This window comes from Lithobates pipiens, unplaced genomic scaffold (genome assembly GCF_037356315.1).
Source record: "Lithobates pipiens isolate NorthernLeopardFrog02 unplaced genomic scaffold, aLitPip1_a1.2 Scaffold_24, whole genome shotgun sequence".
Classification (NCBI taxonomy): domain Eukaryota; kingdom Metazoa; phylum Chordata; class Amphibia; order Anura; family Ranidae; genus Lithobates; species Lithobates pipiens.
The window spans coordinates 9,078,867-9,101,973 of record NW_027507786.1 but is presented as its reverse complement, the minus strand read 5'-3'; the positions used below and the strand labels follow the sequence as shown (position 1 = coordinate 9,101,973).

The 23,107-nt window shown below is 42.6% G+C and overlaps 1 protein-coding gene across 18 annotated transcripts in view; it reads right to left on the bottom strand.

Annotated features, from left to right (window-relative positions):
• The window catches only part of MICAL2 (microtubule associated monooxygenase, calponin and LIM domain containing 2), a 392,610-nt gene that overhangs the window by 230,298 nt on the left and 139,205 nt on the right, over positions 1 to 23,107 (bottom strand). For all 18 annotated transcript variants that reach the window (XR_013262554.1, XR_013262555.1, XR_013262556.1 and 15 more), the window contains exons 6-14: positions 22,944 to 23,099; positions 20,721 to 20,821; positions 18,730 to 18,987; positions 14,771 to 14,886; positions 8,313 to 8,439; positions 5,099 to 5,189; positions 4,859 to 5,006; positions 2,870 to 3,069; positions 472 to 584 (exon numbers count right to left, since the gene is read on the bottom strand). Coding sequence is in view for 15 of the 18 variants with exons in the window: in XM_077453572.1 (XP_077309698.1) it covers positions 472 to 584; positions 2,870 to 3,069; positions 4,859 to 5,006; positions 5,099 to 5,189; positions 8,313 to 8,439; positions 14,771 to 14,886; positions 18,730 to 18,987; positions 20,721 to 20,821; positions 22,944 to 23,099 (1,310 nt within the window). In the remaining 3 variants the exon portion in view is untranslated. The remainder of the gene's footprint in view (positions 1 to 471; positions 585 to 2,869; positions 3,070 to 4,858; positions 5,007 to 5,098; positions 5,190 to 8,312; positions 8,440 to 14,770; positions 14,887 to 18,729; positions 18,988 to 20,720; positions 20,822 to 22,943; positions 23,100 to 23,107) is intronic.

Genomic DNA, 23,107 nt, shown 5'->3' with positions numbered 1-23,107 from the left:
TTTAGGGCCTCTGAAATAGTCCAAAAAGTATGTAAGGATAAGAGTGACACAAATCTGGAGAGAGTCCGGTATAACTTTATTTTTCTGAATGAGCCTTCCCAGAAGAGTTTCGGCTGGGGCATGTCAATCATTTTGGAATGTGGTGGCCAGGTGTCCACAAATGTGTGGCCATATAGTCTATACTAAATGGATAACCTAAAGGAAATTACACATTAATTGTCCAATCAGACTGTGACATTTAGCCCATTTAGGCTGTTTTTATAGGCATGATCCAGTCAAAAGTAACAATCTTAGTGTAATAGGAGACACCAATGGAGCTGCAGATACAAAACTGAAGCATCTTACTCTCTGTTTCTACCTTCTCTTTCTGGCTCATGTGGAATTGCCTTTAACAATGTAAATAACAGATTTCCTGTTGTAGTTACTCTATATTCTAAGTATATCTATTACAAACGTTATTCGATTTCTCACCTTTGGCACTCTCTTTCTTGGTAATGTTAAGTTGAGGTAATTGTTTAATATCAAGTTTGACGGTTTTGAAGACAAGGCTTCCCCATTATTCTCATTGACCTTGCGAGAAGAATCTGTGGACATACAAAGGCAAGAGTATAGCAGATGGAACAATGGCAGAAAATACTTAAAGCAGGACATCAGAGTCAAAATAATACTCCCTAAGTCCACTTACCAACAATGAACACCAACCAATTAAATAATATGTATCAAAATCTTATTCAAAATTGGGGACAGGGCCTGGACCAGCGTTTCTGGATGTATAGTTGGATATATGTCTCTATATTAAGGATTTATTTGGTCCATAAACCAGTAGTACTGAACAGTGGCATAAAAGGCTCAACATTTAGGATGTGTCTGGTCTATAAACCAGAGTGTAGGCAGGTGCAGTCTATTTCCTCCACTCCAGGTGGCGCTCAACTCAGCAGCATTGCAGGGGGAGAGGAAGTCAGGAGAAACATGTTCCTCTATGGTTTCCTGGGTCACTGGGGAAGCAATCTGGTTGGCTACTGCCACTCCATGTGACTCTGGTGGTCATCTTGGGTCAGGCAGAGTCTATTTAAGACCCTGGTTTGGCATGCATTTTGCGAGTGGTTAGTGTAGGGACATTTTACCCATCTGTCAGGGAAAGTGAACAGCAGTAGGGAAAGGTTCCAGACTTGTAGGGACAGGCTAAGGACACGCCATCCTTCTGGAATCCCCCCATTTGGGACAAACCAACCAGTCCGCATTCCACCCTCTAGGAAAGATGTCACTGGCATATCCAAGACGTGCTCCATTCAACATTGCCATTATAACCTGTGAGTGATCCCGGTCGGGTGCCTCCCACCCGGCTGTTCGTAACGTTGACTTATCTTTAATACAAGTTCCGTTTCCTACAACCAGACTCTGTATATTTACTGCCGCCGTACCACACTGTACCTACCCACAAGTGGCTCAAGATGGACATTTGGATAAATGGTTCTATATTTGGATGTATCTAGTCTATAAACCAGAGGCTCTGAATGGGCATTTGGACAAATGGCTCTATATTTAGGATGTATCTGGTCTATAAACCAGAGCAGTGGCAGCCCGTCCAATAGGGGCGCCAGAGTGCTGCCCCCTCTATCCACAGCTGCCACCCCCATGCTCTATCCAACGGCTGCTATTTTGACAGAACACAGCCACCACCTTTTGATGCGTCCGGCCTCTTTCAGGACGCCGGGCGCATGAATTACAGCGGTGGGGGTATTTTTTTGAAGTATCTGATTACAGCCAAAGGCTCTAATAGGCTTCAAAATAGGATGGGCTCATGGCGCAGAGCACTGCACCATGAGCACACCTAGGTGTTACAACAGCGAATTAATATTCCCTATTGAAACACTGATTCTCAAACTGGCCAATCAGAAGCAGGTCTGAGACCCTTTTTCCAATTGGCTGAAAAGAGAAGAGTCCCAATTGGCCACCAAGGAGGAAGGAAAGGAAAGCCACCGTGATGCCCCTGGAAAGCAGGGGAAGGGAAAGCTGTCACCGAGCAAGGGTAGCCACCGGTGAAGCCCGGGAGAAGCACTGCCCACCATAGATTGGGTAAGTGCACCAGCCCCACCCAACCAACCGACCAAATTATCTGGTCTATAAATCAGAGGCTCTGAATGGACAGTTGGATAAATGGCTCTATATTTAGGATGTATCTAGTATATAAACCAGAGGCTTTGGATGGACAGTTGGGTAAATGGCTCTATATTTAGGATGTAACTGGACCATAAACCAGAGGCTCTGGATTAACAGTTGGATACATGGTTCTATATTTGGATGTATGTGGTTTATAAGTCAGAGGCTCTGGATGGACAGTTGGATAAATGGCTCTATATTCAGGATGTATCTGGTCAATACACCAGAGGCTCTGGATTAACAGTTGGATACATGGTTCTATATTTAGGCTGTATCCGGTCAATAAACCAGAGGCACTGAATGGACAGTTGAACAAACAGTTCTATATTTAGGATGTACCTGGTCTTTAAACCAGAGGTACAGAATGGAAAGTTGGACAAATGGTTCTATATTTAGGATGTATCCGGTCTATAAACCAGAGGCTCTGATTGGGCAGTTGGACAAATGGCTCTATATTTAGGATGTATCTGGGATACAAAACACAAGTTTTGGAAGCACAGTTGATTACAAGGACATAAAGGAATGATTTGCATGGCTCTTCCTACTTTACATTAACAAAGACTTGTTTTTGGATTTGTAACAGCAACATGCAAATATCGTCTGTTTTATTTTATCAATGCTCAACCTCAGCTTAGATCATAACTCAGTACAAAATAACCTTTCCTTGCTGGAGAACTCCGGTTATTCATAGTCAAGCAGAGCTACGTACCAACAGGCCTCAGCGGGGCTCCTCGGAATAATTCATAAAACTTGGAGAGGTACAAGACCATGCTAAGCTTATCGGGTTCTTCATTGGATGCCATCTCCTTGGCCGAAGTGATTGGAGAGATTCCAAATTCCTTCTCGGCGATATCAAAGGCCAGCTGGTTGTTCCTGACAGAGTCATCCTCGTTCAAAGAGTCAAAGTCACTGTTGGGGGGGGGGGGGACAGGTTCAGAAGTCTGGCTCATCATTGAACATTTAGTACAAATAACATAATAAAATAATTGGACAGTGGGATTGATCTCCTCATTCAGGTAGAGGATAGAAAAGAAGAAGAATATTTAGGACAATGTATATGGTTTTTGGGTGGACCCCACAGATCATTTTGAAAATGACTGGCCTCGATGTGCGCTAGCCTCTTACCTTACGGCTGTAAAGTGACAGCATGTATCTATATCCAATGCTCAAGGTGGTCTCTGGGGGTGCTCTGCAGGGTCCCTCTCTAATGGATCTGGTATAGGTTCCCTTTGCTGGGTACAGCCTCCTATGTGGTTACCTCAGTACCAATAGTTGGGATGGAAGAAAGATCCCAACTGGGCGTTTTTTTTGAAGCACCTGATCCAGAGGCTCTAAGCCCCTGTACACACGGTCGGAGATTTCGACAACCAAATCTGTCGGATCTTGTCCGAAACTGTTGCATACACACGGTCGGACAAAGTTGTAGAAAAATCCGATCATTCAGAACGTGATGATGTAATTTCGTTATGATGGGACTACATTCAGGCTAGTAGCCAATAGCTTTGATGTAGGAATTTGATCTGAGCATGCGTGGCACTTTGTCCGATCAAAATTCTCTATACATGATCGGAGTATGTCCTATCGGACCAGTTTGTCGGAAAATATTTCCAACAAGTTGGAAAATTGGGTCCGACGGAAACAGTCCGATGCATACCACACACAGTCGGATTATCCAACAAACCGGTCCGATAGGACACATTCCGTTGGAATCTCCGACCGTGTGTACAAGGGCTAATAGGCTTCAAAATAGGGTGGGCAATGCACTGCGCCACGAGCCCACGCAGGTGTTACAACAGCGAATGAACATTCGCTATTGAAACAGTAATCCTCAATCCGGCCAATGAGAAGTGGGTCTGAGACCTAAAAAGAGAAGAGTCCCAATTGGTTGCTGAGGAGGACGGAGGAAACGGAAGTCACCGCCACCCGGGAGAAGCGCTGCCCACCATAGGTAGGTGCTCCAGTCCTGACCAGGAGGGGGGATTGGTTGGGGGGTGGTATTTATTTTTTTGCCGCACCCTCAAAAATAATTACCACCAGCTGCCACTGGTCAGTGCCCCCATCAATGGTGTCAGTGGGAGGAATAGTGCACAATCATTGGTTTCAGTGGAAGGAATCATTGGTGTCATTGGGAGGAATATTGCCCCATTAATGATGTCAGTCGGAGGACTAGTGCCCCTTCATTGGCGTCAGTGGGAGGAATAGTTCCCTAGCATTGGCATCAGTGAGAGGAATTGTGCCCCATCATTGGTGTCAGTGGGAGGAATAGTGCCCCACCTTTGACGGATGGAACATTCTTTGTGGAAAGAACAGTTCCTCGTATCAGTGGAAAGAATAGTGCCCCAAGGGCCAGATAAAGGCAAGCAAAGGGCCACATCAGACCCCTGGGCCATAGTTTGAAGATACCTGGTCTACATAAAGACAACCTCAAAGCCAATAAACATTGTCTATAGTTGTGCAGCTATTTCATTGGCTATTGCCCTCCTCCTTTCAAATATAGACACCAACCCTAAAAATACCAACCCTCTATGTTCCTCATAGACACAGTTGCATAGAAGGGATGGATCGGCTACACCAGTTTTTTTGGATGTGTGCTTTCTCATTGAGCCTATTAATGCCCATTTATATAAACCACTGTTTCATATGACACTCCAGCGGCAAGAAGGTTGCAAGGCATACGTGCACAATGTGCGCAACTTACAGAAGTTCTGGGCGAAAATGGTGAATTATGGCGCACAGGGCCAAGCCGTTTCTCCAGGAGCTGGTAAGGTTTGTGACATTGACATTCCGGTAGCCCTCCGTCTGCTTCTGACACCAGGTCAAAAGTCTGTTGGGTCTAACGTCGGACTCTGATGAGACAAGGAGAGAAGGCCATTGGCTGAGTCTCACGAAAAGCAGAGCATCAGAGTAAAGCTTGAAAGTGGCCTAGGCTCTTGCTTACCATGTCGGCTTAGATTGACCGACCTTCTGATGGAACTCACTCTCTCTAAAGGACAGCCTTGCAGTTCATTGGTGATGTAGAGATGTCTCACCTGCAGTCAAACATAAGCCACAGATGAAGTTGCATTTGCTGAGCTCCAACTAGTTAAGAGCAACATTATATACAAATAATGCAAACAATATTGCTAACTCACCCTCTGCCAAATCAAACATCTTCTCCATACACAACTAATACATCGTCCGCATGGCTGTTGGCAAGTTGACTTTACCATTGGCCTCTTCCAGCATATGTTCAAGTCTGGACATCTGACCACTACATTTATATCTATTTGTCAGGCATCACATTCTAAAACCATGAATATTATTATGGAGTTGGACCTTTTCTGGCTATTGGGAAGGTTCTCCACAAGATGTTGGTGAGTGTCTATGGTTAAACGTGTCCATTTGTGAGGTCAGGTACTGATGTTGGTTAAGATAATCTGTCTCACAGTGTTCTTACTCATCCAGAAGGTGTTCAGTAGGGTTGAGGTCAGGCCTCCATGAAGCTACTCAAGTTCTTCCACACCAAAATGGGTTTATGATATGGTGCACAGGTGGACAACCATACTGGAGCAGCAAAGGGCCTTCCCAAAACTATCACCACAAAGTTAGAAGTGCACAATTGTCAAAAAACATCTTTGGATGCTGTAGGATTTAAAGTACCCTTCACTGGAAACACCTAAACTCAATCGTTTTAAGGGGTGTTCACATACAGTTGACCACATAGCGATGGACAGGTGTCCATAGACTTTGGCCACATACTCTTGAGGGACCCATTGATGAAATATCCCCAACCCAGTTGCCAGTTAGGCACAGCTACAGTTGCCAATACAGTACCAAATGACAGTGTACTCCATCCAAACTAAGAAAATGTTTGGCTATACAGTAGATACACTATAATACAATAGCATACACAATTGGCCAGCCTTTTTTTTTCCCTAGAGGAATGAGTGAAATAATTTTAGGTCTTGGCGAACCCATGTTAAAACAAATTCACTGGGGGCCAGTAGGAATAATAATTGGAGGTCAGTGGAAAAAATGCTCTTTACCTTGGTGGTCAGAGGGAAGAATTTTGCCTTACATTAGGGGTCAATGGGAAAATGTGCTTTACATTGGTCAGTGAAAGAATCCCCCCCCCCCCTCCCCCCACATTGGTGGTGAATGGGAAGAATGCTCCTTACATTGGTGGTCAATGGAAAGAATGTCCATTATAAAGGTGGTCAGTAGGAGAAATATGCCTTTCATTGGTAGTCAGTGGGTAGAATGCTCTTTACATGGTTGTGAGTAGCAAAATGTCCCTAACATTGGTGTTCATTAGCAAGAATTCCCCTCATATTGGAGGTCAGTAGGAAGAATGACCCTACATTGGTGGTCGTGGGAAATTATCTCCTTACATTGGTAATCGGTGGGAAGTATGCTCATTACATTGGTGGCGATTGGGAAGAATGTCCCTTACATTGGGGATCAGGGCGAAGAATGCTCTTTACATTGGGGGTCAGGAGGAAAAATGTCCCTTACAATGGTGGTCAGTGGGAAGAATGTTCCTTACATTGGTGATCAGTGAGAAGAATGTTCCTTACATTGGTGATCAGTGGGAAGAATGTCCCTTACATTGGTGATCAGTGAGAAGAATGTTCCTTACATTGGTGATCAGTGGGAAGAATGTTCCTTACATTGGTGATCAGTGGGAAGAATGCTCCTTACATTGGTGATCAGTGAGAAGAATGTTCCTTACATTGGTGATCAGTGAGAAGAATGTTCCTTACATTGGTGGTCAGTGGGAAGAATGTTCCTTACATTGGTGATCAGTGGGAAGAATGTTCCTTACATTGGTGATCAGTGAGAAGAATGTTCCTTACATTGGTGGTCAGTGGGAAGAATGTTCCTTACATTGGTGATCAGTGGGAAGAATGTTCCTTACATTGGTGATCAGTGAGAAGAATGTTCCTTACATTGGTGATCAGTGGGAAGAATGTTCCTTACATTGGTGATCAGTGAGAAGAATGTTCCTTACATTGGTGATCAGTGGGAAGAATGTTCTTTACATTGGTGATCAGTGGGAAGAATGTTCCTTACATTGGTGATCAGTGAGAAGAATGTTCCTTACATTGGTGATCAGTGGGAAGAATGTTCTTTACATTGGTGATCAGTGGGAAGAATGTTCCTTACATTGGTGGTCAGTGGGAAGAATGTTCCTTACATTGGTGATCAGTGGGAAGAATGTTCCTTACATTGGTGATCAGTGAGAAGAATGTTCCTTACATTGGTGATCAGTGAGAAGAATGTTCCTTACATTGGTGATCAGTGGGAAGAATGTTCCTTACATTGGTGGTCAGTGGGAAGAATGTTCCTTACATTGGTGGTCAGTGGGAAGAATGTTCCTTACATTGGTGATCAGTGAGAAGAATGTTCCTTACATTGGTGGTCAGTGAGAAGAATGTTCCTTACATTGGTGATCAGTGGGAAGAATGTTCCTTACATTGGTGATCAGTGGGAAGAATGTTCCTTACATTGGTGATCAGTGGGAAGAATGTTCCTTACATTGGTGGTCAGTGGGAAGAATGTTCCTTACATTGGTGATCAGTGGGAAGAATGTTCCTTACATTGGTGATCAGTGGGAAGAATGTTCCTTACATTGGTGATCAGTGAGAAGAATGCTCCTTACATTGGTGATCAGTGAGAAGAATGTTCCTTACATTGGTGATCAGTGAGAAGAATGTCCCTTACATTGGTGATCAGTGAGAAGAATGCTCCTTACATTGGTGATCAGTGAGAAGAATGTTCCTTACATTGGTGATCAGTGAGAAGAATGTTCCTTACATTGGTGATCAGGGAGAAGAATGTTCCTTACATTGGTGATCAGTGGGAAGAATGTTCCTTACATTGGTGATCAGTGGGAAGAATGTTCCTTACATTGGTGATCAGTGGGAAGAATGTGGTGGTCAGAATTCCACACTTACAGACAGTTACAAAGATCATTGGCATCCTGTATCTGGCTCTGCCAAGCGGCAATGGCCCTGGAATTATGCAGGCACAATCAAATGGCAGCTCAAGGAACCCCTAGGAACCTCTAGGGGTTCCTAGGGGTTCCTTGAGCTGCCATTTGGTATGGTTGGTTGAGAACAGCTGCAATATGCCATGAAATATATTGCGTTTGAACGGTTGTGCACACGCACCTGATGCCCCCGGACACAGCTGGAGTTGAGGTTGGGGTAGCGGCTCGCCGGGTCGATCGTGTACTGGTCAAAGTTTTTGCTAATGTTCTCCGGCGTCGTCTGAGGTAGCAAGCGGTAAATACTCTCCCTGAAATGAGACAGAACATAATCAGATGTCTACAAGCTCCCCGGAGAATCATCACTCTTTAGATATTTCCTTCACTTTGGAACCGCTTGCCAAAACTGCCATGTGGCGCCGTGGCCAAGGGGGAAACCGTCATTTCATCTAAATCAGTGTGATTTGCAGGGTAAATATGTAGCACACCATACATTACATGATGTCATCTCATTGTGCGCTCACGGAAACGTTCCCCAAGGTATAATCTTCTCCCCCCCCCCCCCCGCCCCCGGCCGCTAAAGCGGAGATGTAACCACTCACCATAAATTATCTACAAGCTGCTTTTTTCTTTTTTGGGCTTTTTACATTTTTGACAGATGATTTTTTTTTTTAACTCGGTGACCACAGACAAGTGAGTCAGAAATGAATCAAGGACACGTCTTTACCGTTCGGAGAGAAGCGATGATCTCACGTGAGGACGCCATGCCTTAGATTGAATCCAGCTAGGAAGACTGTTCCACATTAAAGCCAAACTTTTCATTTTTGTCTCAGAGTTTTGGTTTGCTGACCACAATGTGTAATTGTGCGGTCGCACCGAGCATAATTATTTTTTATATAAAGCATATTGGGATTCCTTATTACCGCGCCAGATGTCCTCGATTTGGATGGGCACTCTGCACAGCTAGAGGTCTAGGAACATCCATGTTTCTTAAAACTAACGTCAGATTCTTCTCTGGAGAGCCGTCATCTATTGATGTAGAGCTTGCATCTGATATACCCTATATTAGCAAAAGTATTGGGACGCCTGCCTTTACACACACACATGAACTTTAATGGCATCCCAGTCTTAGCCCACGTACACACGGTCTGAGATTTTTCCAACCAAATCCGTCGGATTTTGCCCGTCGGATTTAGTCCGACGGATTGTGTCCGAAACTGTTGCATACACACGGTCGGGCCAAGTTGGCGAAAAATCCGATCTTTCAGAACGTGATGACGTAATTTCGTTACGATGGGACTACATTCAGGCTAGTAGCCAATAGCTTTGATGTAGGAATTTGATCTGAGCATGCGTGGCACTTGGTCCGATCAAAATGCTCTACACATGATCGGATTAGGTCCGTCCGGCCCAGTTGGTCGGGAAATATTTCCAACATGTTGGAATATTGGGTCGGACGGAGATTCGGACGGAATCAGTCCGATGCATACCACACACAGTCGGATTATCCGATGACACGGTCCGATAGGACACATTCCGACGGATTCTCCGACTGTGTGTACAAGGGCTTAGTCCGTAGGGTTCAATATTGAGTTGGCTCCGCCCTTTTGCAGCTATAACAGGTTCAACTCTTCTGGGAAGGCCGTCCACAAGGTTTAGGAGTGTGTCTATGGGAATGTTTGATCATTCTTCCAGAAGAGCATTTGTGAGGTCAGGCACTGATGTTGGACGAGGAGGCCCGTCTTGCAGTCTCCGCTCTAGTTCACCCCAAAGGTGTTCTCCCAGTCTTGAACTTTAATGGCATCCCAGTCTTCCGTAGGGTTCAATATTGAGTTGGTCCACCCTTTGTAGCTATAACAGCTTCAACTCTTCTGGGAGGGCCGTCCACAAGGTTTAGGAGTGTGTCTATGGGAAATGTTTGACCATTCTTCCAGAAGCGCATTTGTGAGGTCAGGCACTGATGTTGGACGAGGAGGCTCGTCTTGCAGTCTCCGCTCTAGTTTACCCCAAAGGTGTTCTCCCAGTCTTGAACTTTAATGGCATCCCAGTCTTTGTGAGGTCAGGCACTGATGTTGACCAATGAGTTCTTGCAATTCTGAGCATTATGATGGGACTCATTACGGGGCTGTGTACTGCAGTGTACAGTGTATGGACAACTACCCCAACAACAGGTGGCATCACAGCTGCTATATGCAGTAGACATGTGCAATTAATTTAGTTCCTAATTCGTTTTTTTTTAAAGAATTTGGACAAATTTGTTACTTTGGAAATATCTGAATTTCCGAATATTCAAATTTCCACATTTTTCCAAAAATGTGAAAATCCGGAAATCCGACAATCCCGAAATTTGGAAATTAGAGTTTTTGGAAATTCGGAAATCAGAAAATGCGGAAATTTCTTAAATCCGAAAATTCGGAAATTTCGTAAATTTGAAAATTCGGAAATTCAGAAATCCACAAATAAGAATGAAAGTCCGATAATTCAAAAGAACGAAAATCCAAAAATTCAAAAATCTGAAATAATAACTAACTAATAACTTAAAGAGGAACTGCACCTTTAAAAAAAATATTAAAAGCCAACAGCTACAAATATTGCAGCTACTGACTTTTAATAAATTGACACTTACCTGTCCCAGGGTCCAGCGATGTCGGCAGCAGATGACGAGCAATCACTCGTCTCTCTGCTGCCCCCGCCGCCATCCTCTGTCAGGGAATCGGGAAGTGAAGCATTGCGGCTTCACTGCTCGGTTCCCTACTGCGCGTGCGCGAGTCGCGCTGCACGTCTCTACTGGTCCCCGCTGTGTCCTAGGAACTGTGTGTTTCCCAGAACACAACGAGGGGGCGGGGCATCTGCGGCGGGCTGTGGCGAGCTTGTCCCGGAAGTGGGTGCAGATACCTGGATTATCCAGGTATCTGCACCCCCCTCCCCCCTGAAAGGTGCTGATTGTGGCACCGGACGGGGGGAGAGATCAGATGAGCGGAACGTCCACTTCAGAGAGGAGGTCCGCTTTAACTATCACTAATTATTAAATTATAGGTATTGGAATTTCCTTTCAAATTTGGCTGTTAGTGAACGTAACACATACAAATTTATCCGAAGTAACAAATTATCCGAAATAACGAATGCCGGATCTAAACAAATGGAATTCCAAATTTTCGAATTTACGAATTCCGAATCTTCAAATTTAGGAACTTTTGAATTCAGAATTTTCGAATTTACAAATTCCAAATCTTCAAATTTAGAAATTTTTCGAATTTATGAATTCTTCATTTTCGAATGTACAATATTTTGAATTTACAAATTGTTCAGATTTTTTGAATTTACGAAATTTCAAATTTACGAATCTATGAATTTTCATATTCAGAATTTTTGAATTCTTCCGAATTTTTGAATTCCGAATCTTCAACTTTACGAATTTATGAATTTTCTAAATTTATATTTTGAATTTACAAATTTTTCCGATTTTTTGAATTCACGAAATTTCAAATTTACGAATTTCTGAATTTTCATATTCAGAATTTTCAAATTCTTCCAAATTTTTTAATTCCGAATCTTCAACTTTACGAATTTATGAATTTTCAAAATTTATATTTTGAATTTACAAATTTTTCAGCATTTTTGAATTTACGAAAAAAAAAAATAACGAATATAACAAAAACAAACACATTTTTCGGCAGTGCACATGTCTATAAGTAGACACATATTTGGAACCCAGAATTTTGGAGGTTCAGAGTGACATTCGAATTTCCGAATAAACAAATTTTACGAATTTTTTGAATTTACAAATTTTCCAATTTAGGAAAGATACAAAAAAGGAATGAAATGAAGACGAACACATTTTTCGGCAGTGCACGTGTCTAATGTGCAGCAGGGTCTGGAGGGGTGGTCAAGATACTTTGAGAACTTTTTCAACTTTTTAACCTCAGGAGATACCGTTACACTACGTCCTGTCCAGACTATTATTCAGTTGAATAAAAAATTCTGGTGCGCTAATTCACCAAAGGATGAAGTTGCATTGCACTGAAATGGCATCGTCTGCAATGGATAGATGTCATGGATAAACCTGAAACCAGTTACTCCCCTCTCTGTATTTAGGACACCCTCACAAGTATTTCACCCCATACCGATTTTAAAATTAAAGACATAAATACGCCTATTTTTAGAATTTGTTGCTAATTTTAGCAGAAATTAGTTTTCCATTGTTGCCATTCATTCCCGTCTTGTTGTGTGGAGTCACACTTGAGTTGAGAACCTCCACCCAGCGAACAGCTGCGTCTGCTCTGCCCTACGCTTCCCCTCCCATACAGTGCTAATTATTTTCTGATTGTCTCAATAGTGATGATTTGTAATCCAGATCCATAGAAGACAACCAGCCGTGAGTCAGTGACCTGTCTGGAAGTTTTTTCGTAAAGAAATAATATTTTGTGACTCTTGCAAAGTTTCTTACGTGGAGATCCTGCCAGCAACCATCGAACACTATTAGGCCATTTTATTTCCAGGAGAAATAATTTTCATTCATACAAAAGAATGAATCAGGAAAATGCAGCATTATAGTCACTAGATGGAGCTGATAATCACAGTAAATAAGTATTTATTTTCTAGAACCCTTAGCTCCATCTAGTGGCTATACAGTGCCTTGAAAAAGTATTCAAACCTCCTTGAAATTTCCCACATTTTGTCATGTTACAACCAAAAACGTACAGTAAATGTATTTTATTGGAAGTGGAAGGAAAATGCTAAATAGTTTTCAAAATGTTTACAAATATATATGTGAAAAGTATAGGGGGGGGGGGGGGGGGGGCATTTGTATTGAGCCCCTTTTACTGTGATACCCCCTAACTAAAATCTAGTGGAACCAATTGCCTTCAGAAGTCACCTAATTAGTAAATAGATTCCACCTGTGTGTAATTTAATCTCTGTATATATACAGCTGTTCTGTGAAGCCCTCAGAGGTTTGGTGTGTTAGAGAAGCTTAGTGAACAAACAGCATCATGAACAATGGCGGTTGGTGGATTTTCTGTTTTTGGGGGGGGGGGGGGGGGGGGTGGCAAACAACCATCACCCCCCTGGGCGGCCCACGGCATCTTAACCCCACCCCCCGCTTGCTTTCTGTCTGGGGCACTTACCCCACTTACTCTAGATGGCGGTTGGTGGGCAGCAGCTCCTGTGTCCTCTCCTCCATCACGGCAGCTTCCGCCGTGGATCTCCTCCCCTCCTCCTAGGCGTCCAATAGGATCGCCTGTCCTTTCAGCCAATTGGGTGACGGGTCTCAAGACCTACTTCCTGCTTGGCTGGAAGAAGGATTAGTGTTACAATAGCGAATTATAATAGCGCTATTGTAACACACCTGGGTGGGCTCATCGCACAGTGCTCTGCCCCCCCCCCCCCCCCCCAGCTCATCTTATTTTGAAGCCTGTTAGAACCTCTTGCTCTAATTGGGTGCTTCACAAAAACACCCCTGCCATTGGAATCCATGCATCCGGTGTCCTGCAAGACACATGGATTGGGGGAGGCAGCGCCTGTGCGCCATTAATAGACGGGTCGCTCCTGATTACAAAGGCCAAGGAACACACCAGACAGGTCAGGGATCAAGTTGTGGAGAAGTATAAAGCAGGGTTAGGTTATAAAGGAATATCCCAAGCTTTGAACATCTCACGGAGCTCTGTTGAATCCATCATTGGAAAATGGAAAGAGTATGGCACAACTGCAAACCTACCAAGACATGGCCGTCCACCTAAACTGACCGGCCGGGCAAGGAGAACATTCATCAGAGAAGAGCCAAGAGGCCCATGGTAACTCTGGAGGAGCTGCAGAGATCCACAGCTCAGGGGGGAGAATCTGTCCACAGGACAACTATTAGTCGTCTCTCCACAAATCTGCCCTTTATGGAAGAGTGACAAGAAGAGAGACATTGGAGAAAGAAAGTCATAAGAAACATGTGGAAGCAGGTGATCTGGTCAGATGAGACCAAAATTTTACTTTTTGGCCTTAAAGTAAAACCCTATGTGTGGGGAAAACTAACACTGCACATCACCCTGAACACACCATCCCCACCGTGAAACATGGTGGTGGCAGCATCATGTTGTGCGGATGTTTTTATTCAGCAGGGACAGGGAAGCTGGTCAGAGATGATGGGAAGATGGATGGAGACAAATACAGGACAATCTTAGAAGAAAACCTGTTGGAGTCTGGAGAAGACTTAAGACCGGGGCGGAGGTTCACCTTCCAGCAGGAAAATCCCAATAAAATACATTTACGTTTTTGGTTGTAACATGACAAAATGAATGTGTGACGGTCTTTCTACGAAGGAGCGCGGCGGTGTAGCCATCTTTAGGTCTGCGATATTTGACCGTATGGTGATCTATAAAAAGCTTGACTATTTTGGTCCCGGTGGGTCAATTGGAGATAAGTGTCACATGGCAAAGCAGAGTAAGCTGGAAGTTTCCAAAAGCAGATGGAAGACAAAGCAGTAGTTTTATAAGTTGGGTGACTACACAGTACCGGTGTTGTGTCCCAACAACTGGGGGTCGTGGCAGAACACAGCGGGGCAGCGGCCATGATGGTTTGTTGGCTTCGTCCTTCTATGGGACAGTCATGGCCGTAGCTGTTCTTTCATCCGGAAAAAAATGGGAGAAATCCTACCTTTCGGCCAGGACCTCGAGAGGCGGTGTCCGCTGAGCCCAGCTCTTCACCATCCAGGCCGTGTCGAAGGCCGCCAGGAATCCTCGGGCACAGCCGGTCCCCATTGGCCAGAAAGGCTGCAAGACAGACAGGTTATGTTTTTTCACCCGTGAAGTCCCACTAGAAAAGAAACAGGCAATGCAGCAACACACAACTAAAAACCGGGGAGGTCATCCAACATTACTGGAGGTCCAGTTTATGTCTAACCCCTCAGTCTCTCTAATGTGACAGCTTCTGCAACAACAGAGCAATCCCTCCAACATAGCACTCTCTTTAATGAGATATGCTTCTTATGAACATAGCAGTCTATGGAATAACATGGCAGTCTCTCCAACACAGAACCCTCTCTGATGTGACATCCTTCATAATACCAGAGCAATCCCTCAAACATTGCACTCTCTATGTGTGACAGTATCTGCTACAACATGGCTGTCCCTCTGATGTAACTGCCTCTGTAATAACATGGCAGTCTCCTTAACAACATAGCACTCTCTCTAATGTGACAACCTTCATAATAACACTCTCTCTGTAATAACATGTCAGTCTCTCCAAAATAGCACCTTCTCTGATGTGTCAGCCCCTGTGATGACAGAGGAATCCCTCTAACATAGCACTCTCTACATGTGACAGCCTTTATAATAACATAGTACTCTCTATGGGTGACAACCTTCATAATAACATAGCACTCTCTCTGATGTGACAACCTTCATAATAACATAGCACTCTCTATGTGTGACAACCTTCATAATAACATAGCACTCTCTCTGATGTGACAACCTTCATAATAGCATAGCACTCTCTCTGATGTGACAGACTCTGCAAACACATGACAGTCTCTATGATGTAAAACAGCACTCTCTTTAATGTGACATGCTTCTTATAAACATAACAGTCTCTTCAACACAGAACACTGTCTAATGTAACACCGCAGTCTTCATAACAAAATAGCACTCTCTCTAACGTGATAGCCTCTGTAACAGCATGGTAGTCTCTATGATGTGACAGTCTCTATAATAACATGTCAGTCTTTCCAAAATAGCACCTTCTCTGATGTGTCAGCCTCTGTGATGACAGAGCAATCCCTCCAACATAGCACTCTCTATGCGTGACAACCTTCATATTAACATAGCGTATTTTCCTGCATAGAACTCTCTCTAATGTGACCGCCTCTGTAAAAAAACATAGCAATCCCTACAACATAGCACTCTCTCTGATGTGACAGACTCTGTAACCACATGGCAGTATCTATGATGTGAAAGTCTTTGTAATAACATAACAGTCTCTCCAACATAGCACTCTCTTTACTGTGACATGCTTCTTATTAACATAGCAGTCTCTTCAACATAGAACCCTCTCTGATGTGACTGCCTCTGTAATAACACCGGAGTCTTCATAATAAAATAGCACTCTCGCTAATATTATAGCCCCTGTAACAGCATGGTAGTCTCTATGATGTGACAGGCTCTGTAATAACATGCCAGTCTCTCCAAAATAGCACCTTCTCTGATGTGTCAGTCTCTGTGATGTGAAAGTCTTTGTAATACCATGGCAGTCTCTACAACGTAGCACTCTTTTTACTGTGACATGTTTTTTATTAACATAGCAGTCTCTTCAACATTGAACCCTCTCTGATGTGACATCTTTTATAATAACAGAGCAACCCCTCCAACATTGCACTCTCTATGTATGACAGTATCTGTAACAACATGGCTGTCTCTATAACAACATGGTGCCCTCATTCTAATGTGGCAGCCTCCATAACAACATAGCACTCTCCCTAATGTGATAACCCCTGTAACAGCATGGTAGTCTCTATGATGTGACAGTCTCTGTAATAACATGTCAGTCTCTCCAAAATAGCACCTTCTCTGATGTGACAGTCTCTGAAACAACATGGCAGTCTCCCTGATCTGATAGTCCCCATAATAGCATGGCAGTCTGTCCAACATAATACTCTCTTTATAGTGACAACCTTCATAATACCATAGCAGTCTCTCCAGCATAGCACTCTCTCCGATGTGACAGTCTCAGTAATAACATAGCAATCCCTCCAACATAACACTCTCTCTGATGTGACAGTCTCAGTAGCCACATGGCAGTCTCTATAATGTGAAAGTTTTTTGTAATAATTTTGCAGCCTCTCCAACATAGAGCTCTCTGCTGTAACAGTCTCTGTAATAACATAGCAGTCTCTCCAACAATGCACCTTCTCTAATGTGACTGCTCCAATAATAAGGCAGTCTCTCCAACATAGAGCTCTCTGCTGTGACAGTCTCTGTAATAACATAGCAGTCTCTCCAACATTGCACCTTCTCTATTGTGACAGCCCTCATAATAACATAGCAGTCTCTCCAACATTGCGCCTTCTCTAATGTGACAGCCCCCATAATACCATGGCAGTCTCTCCAACATTGCACCTTCTCTAATGTGACAGCCCCCATAATAACATAGCAGTCTCTCCAACATTGCACCTTCTCTAATGTGACAGCCCCCATAATAACATAGCAGTCTCTCCAACATTGCACCTCCTCTAATGTGACAGCCCCCATAATAACATGGCAGTCTCTCCAACATTGCACCTTCTCTAATGTGACAGCCCCCATAATACCATGGCTGTCTCTCTGATCTGATAGTCCCCATAATAGCATGGCAGTCTCTCCAACATAATACTCTCTTTATAGTGACATCCTTCATAATACCATAGCAGTCTCTCCAGCATAGTACTCTCTCTGATGTGACAGCCTCAGTAATAACATAGCAATCCCCCCGATATAGCACTCTCTCTGATGTGACAGTCTCCGTAACCACATGGCAGTCTCTCCCACGCAGCACCCTTTCTAATGTGATAGCCTGCGTAATGATATGGTGGTCTTTCCAACATAGCATTCTCTCTGAGGTGACAGTCTCTGTGATAATAGGACGGCATCTATTATGTGACAGTCTTTGTAATATTATGGCAATCTCTCCAACATAGCAATTTTTCTAGTGTGACAGCCTCTGGAATAATATAGCCGTCTCTCTAATGTGACAGTCTCTGTATTGACATGACAGCCTCTCTACCTTGGCACAGTTTGCTGTCACTACCCCCTGGTTATGAGTCATGTGCCAACTGAGTTCTAATACACCACCCTACCCTTCGCTAAATTTCCAGATGAAGGGGAGATGTTTGAACACCCGAAATGCGTTGATTTTTGGAATACACTTGTGCTGGACTTTATTATTACAGGGTAGTGGTTCAATACCAGCCCTACTCATTACAGTCACAGCCCAAGGTGACCATGGAACCCCTTTGGAGCAGAACCTGCCAACCCATCCATCAGACATTATACCCTGAAACCATCTCAAGTAATAGATTGGTAATTTAAGTAGGAGTCTCGATTTCTTCACATGTAAAGGCAGCATCATTATCCCAATTACTAATATCCAATTCTTCAACCTATCCAAATTGGACTATAAGGACACTCCCTTTAAAGAATTACCACATATACAGTACATATACTCTTTATATTATTCTGAAGTCCTTGATAAGTATCAGCAGTCATATCCATATATGTGATAACATTTTCATGAGGAGGGATTTATCTGCTGGTAAATGTAAATGTATTACGTGTTTCGAGGCTCAAGGTCTTCTTCAGGCACAGTGACCCACCATGTCTGAAGAAGTGGACCTTGATCTGATTGTGTGCCATGGCTGTCTACATTTCCAACACATAAAAGCATATTTCTCTTCTCGTGAAAGGCCAGAAACTCCATAAAATGTAAACCTTCTTCCAAAAAGTGCATTCAAAAAGAGAGAAGAAGGTAAAAGTTTTTCAGCCATAGCTTTACAACTTAGATGACGAGACAATAACCTCACCCACAACAAAAACCCACATACATTGGGCCACTGAGTGGACACCATGCTTCATATGTGGACCTACCTCAAGTAAACTGTCTCCGACAAGGGCCACCAGGAGATGGTGTCCGTGCCGTTCTCTGACCAGGGCGGCGTTTTCCGAGGCGTACATCGAGGTAAAGTCGAACATGGCTACATCCGGCTGCTCGTAATGGTTGATGGCGAAGTCCAAAGATGGCAGCTGGTAGTTTGTGGCGAAGTCTGCGGCTTCCCGGGCGTAGGACTGCAGGCTGTCCTGATCCACATTTTGGGTGCAAAGCAACGCCTCTGCATCAGCATAATCCTGTAGAACATACAAAGCAAATCCTATGTTGTGATACTGAGCCTCCATGATTGAAATTAATAAATGCAATGAATAAAAGTGGTGGGCCGGTGAATGTCAGGCTGTGAAGGAAAAAACTAGATGATAATGGACATCCTCCAGCCAGGAAATGAGCCAGGTTATTACTATGAATATTTCAGAACATATCATAAAAAATTATTATAAATGACCAATTAATTACACATGATTATTATTAGTATTTTTATTATTTTTTATTATTAATTATGATTCATTTATGAAGTAATAAATAATAAATGTATATATAAATTATAATTTATATTATTCATAAATATACATATAACTTATAACCATAAATATAAAAATAAAATATAATTATTAATTCATTATTATTAATTATAGCTACAGTTGTTAAAAATATATTATATGAATTAATTTATGTATTAATTCATGTATTTATTATTATTTTTATTTTATTTTTTTTTGCAATAAAAGTTTTATTGAGTCAGAAAAAAAAAATCAGCTAGATCCTTATATACAGCCATAACTGATGTGAGGGGTTAGCTCGGCAGCGGGTGTGTGTGACCCCCTGGATGGGTTCACAACACAAAATCAGGCACAGCAGACAGCGTTGTAGGTGCAAAAAAACAAAAGATGCGGTTTATTTATGCTACATGCAGTGATACATATAACAGCCAAACAAAAATAAAACATGAAAATAAATCCTGGTCAGCTTGACCTCTAACTACACACTTAGATTCCCTGTCTAACAACTGAGTGCAGCCTTGTGCTGCACCAGTCCCTGTCTCTGTTGTAGAGGTTTGCCACACAGGCGTTAACTCACCGCACAGAACAGATATCACACTCCCCAGTCTATACAACACAAAACTGGTTCCAGGATGGAGCATCTCTCTAAGCATGCTGGGGTTTTTTGTAGAGGTCTTAATGAGACCACTTACTTCAGCTGGGCTCATTAACTCTTCCCCTCTAATTGTAAAAGTCTGCATAAAGCCTTAATCTAGGGCACACATATTTCCCATCCTGGATACAACCAGGTGACTTTACCTGCGTGCTGCCACACTGAATATAGTCATCGAGGGTGTATAAACCACCATCTTAGGTCAGCTATACAGCGATCAATATACAACATGTATATTAAAGATCAGAAAAATCCTGTGGGTGTCTTGTTGTAATCATGTATTTATTAATATTAATCATTGATTATAACTACAGTTATTATAATTAATTTACGGTTCATTTTTAATTTATAATTAATTGGTAATATATTTTCTGAGTTTATTTATATGTAGTAATCTATATATATATATATATATATATATATATATATATATATATATATATATATATATATATATAATATTTTAATATTGTTTAAATTAACGTATTTATTATATTGAGTTTTAGATGTTTGCAGCCCTGTAGAAGTTCATAACTTCCGAAACGTGTTGGCTTTTCCTCACCCATTTTAAATAAAATATAATTCTGGACTTTTAATCATAGCGCGTCACTTCTGTTCCTTATCCTACATCAACTTCTTCCTAAGAACCATCTATGGAAGTCCTAAGACAAATAGAGCCACCAGTTGACACTGATACACCTTTTCAATATTCCCCGATAATCCAACGTCCCTCGCCACTAATGTGTGTTTTATGTACAGGCCTGTGAGGTGAATTAAATGCTGAATCAGAGTCAATGAATGAGCAAAATCCACCTACGTTCAGGATGACCCCCTTGTCCAGCAGACTCTGCTTTTTTGCAGTCATCACGAAATAATGTGTGCTGTCCTTGTAATACACAATGTTCTCGAGGTCGATCCCTGGAAGCAGAAAAGAGATTAAAAAAAAAACGTTTATTGTCCAGGAAAAGCCGCCAGTGTTGTCTTCTGCAGCTGCGATTCTTGGAAAAGCGCCCTCTGTGTTTGTTTCAATGAGAGATTACAAGAAGTGTATGACTACACACTGCCCACAGATCCTGAGCTACAATAACATTGGATCTATTGTCAGAGTTTTTTTTTTTTGTAATCTTCAACACAATAAGGGATGAATAGGGGATGACTGACTTTGCCTACTAAAGCTCCGTGGACATCTGAGCATTTCATAAACGCACACAAAATTGTGCAATTTTGTGTGCATTTATGAAACTCATGAAAACCGCACAACGTGTTTGTGGTGCCAGTCATCGCCACCCCCAAATGCAGCAAGCAGATGCATGTTTTTTTGCCAAATATATGAAAAAAGAAACACATTTTATTTAATTTCTTAATTTTTCAAAAAATTGGGACAAAAGATTACAACTTCAAAAAAACTCACCATGCCTCTAAGCCCTTGTACACACGGTCGGAGATTCCGACGGAATGTGTCCGATCGGACCGTTTTGTCAGATATTCCGACTGTGTGTGGTCTCCATCGGACTGTTTCCGTCGTAGTATCCGACGTACCAAGTTTTCCAACTTGTTGGTAAAATTTTCCGACAAAATGCTCCGATCGGACATACTCCGATCATGTGTAGAGAATTCCGATCGGACAAAGTGCCACACATGCTCAGATCAAATTCCTACATCAAAGCTATTGGCTACTAGCCTGAACGTAGTCCCGTCATAATGAAATAACGTCATCACGTTCTGAACGATCGCATTTTCCAACAACTTTGTCCGACCGTGTGTATGCAACAGTTTCGGACAAAATCCGACGGATTTGGTTGTCGGAATGTCCGACCGTGTGTACAAGGGCTAACTAAATACCTCGGGCTGTCTACTTTCCAAAAAAGGGTAATTTGGAGGGTATTTGTACTGTCCTGGCATTTTAAGGACTTAAGAAATGAGGGAGGCCATCAGTACGTCAGGACTGATCAATTTTCAAATATATATATATATATATATATATATATATATATATATATATAAATAAATATATATATATATATATATATATATAAATATATATATATATATATATATATATATATATATATATATATATATATATATATATATATATATATAAAATAAAATATTGTTTTTTTTTTTTTCAAAATTTTTGTCTTTTTTCCTTTATATAGCAAAAAATAAAATGAACAGTGGTGATGAAATACCACAGAAAGCTCTATTTGTGTGAAAAAAAAAAATATTAATTTTATTTGGGTAAAGTGTTGCATGACCGCGCAATTACCAATTAAAGTAGCGCAGTGCTGAATAGCTAAAAAATGGCCTGGTCATGAAGGGGGGTAAAATCTTCCAGAGGGTAGGTGGTTAAATTGGTGGAGCTTCTATGAGATGTTAGTGTAAGGCCGCGTACACACGGGCGGACTGTTCGCCCAACTTTGTCCGCTGAACAGTGTTTGGGCGGACAGTCCGCTCGTGTGTGGGCTTTCAGCGGACAGTTTCAGCGGACAGTTTGACGGACAAGGTTTTTCGGAATTTCCGAAAAACTGTCCGCTGAAACCTTGTTTCAGCGAACAGTCCGCTCGTGTGTAGGCTTGTTCGTCAAACAAAGTTGCGCGCATGCTCAGAAAGGATTTTCATGCCGAAAGCTATAATGCAGTGTATAGGACGTCGTATTTTTCGTCCCGTCGTACGTGCCGTTCACGTCATCGCGCACGGTTTCAGCAAACTGTTCGTCCGTCGTGTGTGGCCATGTCCGTCCATGCTAAGTTTGAGCGGACTGTTTGCCGAAACTGTTGGACGGACAAAGTTGGGCGAACAGTCCGCGCGTGTGTACGCGGCCTTAGGGTTTTCAATTCGCTTTAAGACGCACACACATGGCCGTGGTATTTATTCAACAGCTGCATTGAAATTTCCTTTGTCAGGTAGGATCTATTTATGTCAGGTTGATTTCCTCCTGAACTATTCGTCACCCCCGAAAACAAAGCAAATGACCTGGAGCCGGCGTTCTCATGTCATGTGCTGCCGTTTACCGGCGGCTCAGAGAATCAGGACCAACCTGTTTCTTCCTTCAAGTCCTGGAAGAATTTCTGATTAAAGATGAAGGCCACGCCGCTGATCTCCTCCACCTTGGCCTCCGCCGTCGTGTTTCTGTTGACGAAGTTGGCTGTGATGGCGATGGCCAGCTTTCCCCGGAATTCTTTCCTTCGAAATCCTGTGGGA